Genomic DNA, 3,439 nt, shown 5'->3' with positions numbered 1-3,439 from the left:
GGGGTGCAGGTGTGAGGGGTGCGGGGTGTGAGGGTGGGGGTAGGGGTGCGGGGTGAGAGGGTGGGGGTAGGGGTGTGGTCCTTACTCGCTCCGCCTCCTGCTCTTGTCCTCGTACAGCTGGGCGATGGGCAGCGCCACGTGACCCAGGAAGGCGTCGACGGGAAGGCGGCTGTTGTTGTGTTTGACCGTTAGGTGCAGCGTCCATCTGTCCGAGTTATCCAGGACCAAGGGCAGCTGCAGGGTACACTCCTCCTTCCACTCGGGGCTCAGGGTACCGCTCTGTACCGAGGTCATGTACTTGTCACTGCCCAGGCGGATCACCGTGTAGCAGTCATTGAGGCCGTCCTTACCCTTGGCCCGCAGGTTGCGGGCCCCGATCACTGTCACCCTGAGGTGAGTGGGGAACCAGCTCTGCTCCATGGCCTGGGGGAGGGGGAACTAACGGGGGCAGGGAGCCGGGCACCGGCCGAGCGCTCGCACTGACCCTTTCCCGGGATCTCCGGACGCCGCTGCTGTGCGCGCACTCATGCTCGCGCGGGACACATTGAAGGGCGGGCCCGCGCCCGAGCCGCGCGCGTCACCGACGGGCCGCTGTGCGCCTGCGCTACGCTGGCCCCTCCTCCACTTTGTGACGTCGCGCCCCTTCACCACCCCCCACGCCTAACCCCAACTCCCTTTCCCCTCCCCCCCTTTACCCTTGCCCTCTTTCAGGGGGCAGGGGTCATGGGATAAAGAGGACAGGGAGTAAGTGGGCAGGAGGCAAGGGTTCGGATTAAAGAGATAAAGGTTAAACCCCTTACCCAGGCCTTTTTATCCCTTACTCCTGCCGTCTTTATCCCTTTATTCTGTGCCCCCGTCCCCTATCTCCATCTCCCGCCCATTTACCACCTGCCATCCTTACCGCCTTCTCCGCATGTCCCGGTTTGTCAGTTCTGCGCATGCGCGGCGCATCTTCTGTCAGTTTACCTCGCTAATAATACTCCGTGCGCCTGCGCAGCGCGCTTTCATTCACGCTGCTCATTGGAGGGTGAGCGCTAGCAATCTGGGCATGCGGAGGTGCACGTCTGTTCTCTCCGCGCGCGCATGCTCAATTGGTTGATGTAGTAATGTACGAGCAGCCGGTCATTCTTCCGGGTGCATCTCCTGTCTGTATTACAGCCTTTGGAACTGGCTTTCTGCTGTTTCATGGCACGATAGTTTCAGACGGTAATCGTTTAGATGTTTGTTACTGCACGTTTCAGATTAAGATTTTGGATAACTGATATGAATAAAAATATAGAGCAGAAAAAAAGGGCAAATGTGATAGTGGTACTGATGACATTGGATCAAATAAATAGGTGTTTCTTCTAACTGAACACATTCATCACTGGCTGACGTGAGAGGCAGTTGAATGTCTATACTGGGCCGGCCAATAGTTTTAAAAATTCTGGATTAATGGTGCTGGAAGAGCACAGCAGTTCAGGCAGCATCCGAGGAGCAGTAAAATCGACATTTCGGGCAAAAGCCCTTCATCAGGAATACAGCTGAAATGTATAGCACGGAAACACCCTTCTGTCCAACCCATCCATGCCGACCAGATATCCCAACCCAATCTAGTCCCACCTGCCAGCACGCAGCCCATATACCTTCAAACCCTTCCTATTCATATACCCATCCAAATGCCTTTTAAATGTTGTAATTGTACCAGCCTCCACCACATCCATACACATACCACCCTCTGTGTGAAAAAGTTGCCCCTTAGGTCTCTTTTATATCTTTCCCCTCTCACTCTAAACCTATGCCTTCTAGTTGTGGACTCCCTGACCCCAGGGAAAAGACTTTGTCTATTTATCCTATCATGCCCGTCATGATTTTGTAAACCTCTATAAGGTCACTTCTCAGCCTCTGATGCTGCAGGCAAAACAGCCCCCGCCTGTTCAGCCTCTCTCTGTAGCTCAAATCCTCCAACTCTGGCAACATCCTTGTAAATCTTTTCTGAACGCTTTCAAGTTTCACAACATCTTTCCGATAGGAGGGAGACCAGAATTGCAAGCAATATTCCAACAGTGGCCTAACCAATGTCCTGTACAGCCGCAACATGACCTCCCAACCCTTGTACTCAATACTCTGACCAATAAAGGAAAGCATACCAAACGCCTTCTTCACTATCCTATCCACTTTCAAGGAGCTATGAACCTGCACTCCGCGGTCTCTTTATTCAGCAACACTCCCTAGGATCTTACTTTTAAGTGTATAAATCCTGCTTAAACATTTTTACTTAAACCGATGATACATGACCAACCCACCATCTTTCTGGTTAAATTAATGCTTCCTGGTGGCAAATTTTTGGCCTGTGTTTCTGTTTCTCACAATTAAGCTTTACATGGTAGTTTTCATCCAATAGTGTTACAAGCAGTTGTGTCTGTTACTCAAATGTTCTCATACTAATCAAATCCACAACATTACCAAGAGTGTTTGCTTCCATGTTCAGTAAATCACCACTGGTCTTAACCTATTTAGATTCTTTTCTGAACTATTATCCTAACCCTAATCCAGAGATCTTTAGCCATATTATTGTTACCAGCAGTTTTCTCCAATCATCGCGCAAACTTTCAAAGTCTCATCCTACCTAACTGCAAGCTGCAACTCGTACAAGATTATTTGCCTCCCCCTTATCCTGATGATCAGCAATCTCAATTGAAAAGAATAGTGTTGGAAAAGCACCGCTGGTTAGGCAGCATCTGAGGAGCACAAGAATTGACGTTTCGGGCTTTTCATCAGGTCTCGGATGATGGGCTTCTGCCCGAAAGGTCAACTCTCCTCCTTGGATGCTGCCTGACCTGCTGTGCTTTTTCAGCACCACACTTTTCAACACTGATGACACTTTTGTCATCACTAAACGAAACAAGTTAGAGGAAACCTTCAAGACCATCAATAAAACCTTTACTGGCATAAAATTCACTAAAGAGGAGGAAAACAACAACAAACTGCCGTTCCTAGATGTCACAGTAGAGCGAAGCCAATTGGGAACTTCAAACCAGCATCTACAGAAAAACAACACATACAACCAAATATTGAACTAGATGTGAGAAACGAAGCTCACTCACTTCAATAATTTCAGTCCAAGACAAGATCTGAAGCAATCAGTATGTTTATTATACGCTTGCAAGCGTTGTGCCTGAAATAGACACCCAGAGTTTAGCAAGTACATATCTTATATAGGATTCACTACTCCAAACCCAGTGCCCATTACTATTGTTTATCTCTTGCCTTATCCAGCCTTGTGCATAACAAAGTACAAGTTTTATTTGGCCATTTCACCACATCCTGCTGTGGTCCATTGTTAGGTATATCCTCCTTCACTACTATCTATTTCCCCCATTTGTGACATTTCCTCCCTTTCCCCAACCATATTGATCCTTATGACCTTTTAATTGGGGTTTGTTTTTGTGTTTTTGCA

At 48.6% G+C, this 3,439-nt stretch overlaps 1 protein-coding gene across 5 annotated transcripts in view; it reads right to left on the bottom strand.

The window, feature by feature from the left end:
* The window catches only part of LOC122556828 (rab11 family-interacting protein 2-like), a 38,416-nt gene extending 37,799 nt beyond the window's left edge, over positions 1-617 (bottom strand). For 4 of the 5 annotated variants that reach the window (XR_006313672.1, XR_006313673.1, XM_043704055.1 and 1 more), the window contains exon 1: positions 86-617. Coding sequence is in view for 3 of the 5 variants with exons in the window: in XM_043704055.1 (XP_043559990.1) it covers positions 86-420 (335 nt within the window). In the remaining 2 variants the exon portion in view is untranslated. The remainder of the gene's footprint in view (positions 1-85) is intronic. The other variant, XM_043704053.1, reaches the window with a different exon arrangement.
* Between the last annotated feature and the right edge of the window lie 2,822 nt (positions 618-3,439).

Source organism: Chiloscyllium plagiosum, chromosome 14 (genome assembly GCF_004010195.1).
Source record: "Chiloscyllium plagiosum isolate BGI_BamShark_2017 chromosome 14, ASM401019v2, whole genome shotgun sequence".
Classification (NCBI taxonomy): Eukaryota; Metazoa; Chordata; class Chondrichthyes; order Orectolobiformes; family Hemiscylliidae; genus Chiloscyllium; species Chiloscyllium plagiosum.
This window is presented reverse-complemented; position numbering and strand designations above follow the sequence as displayed.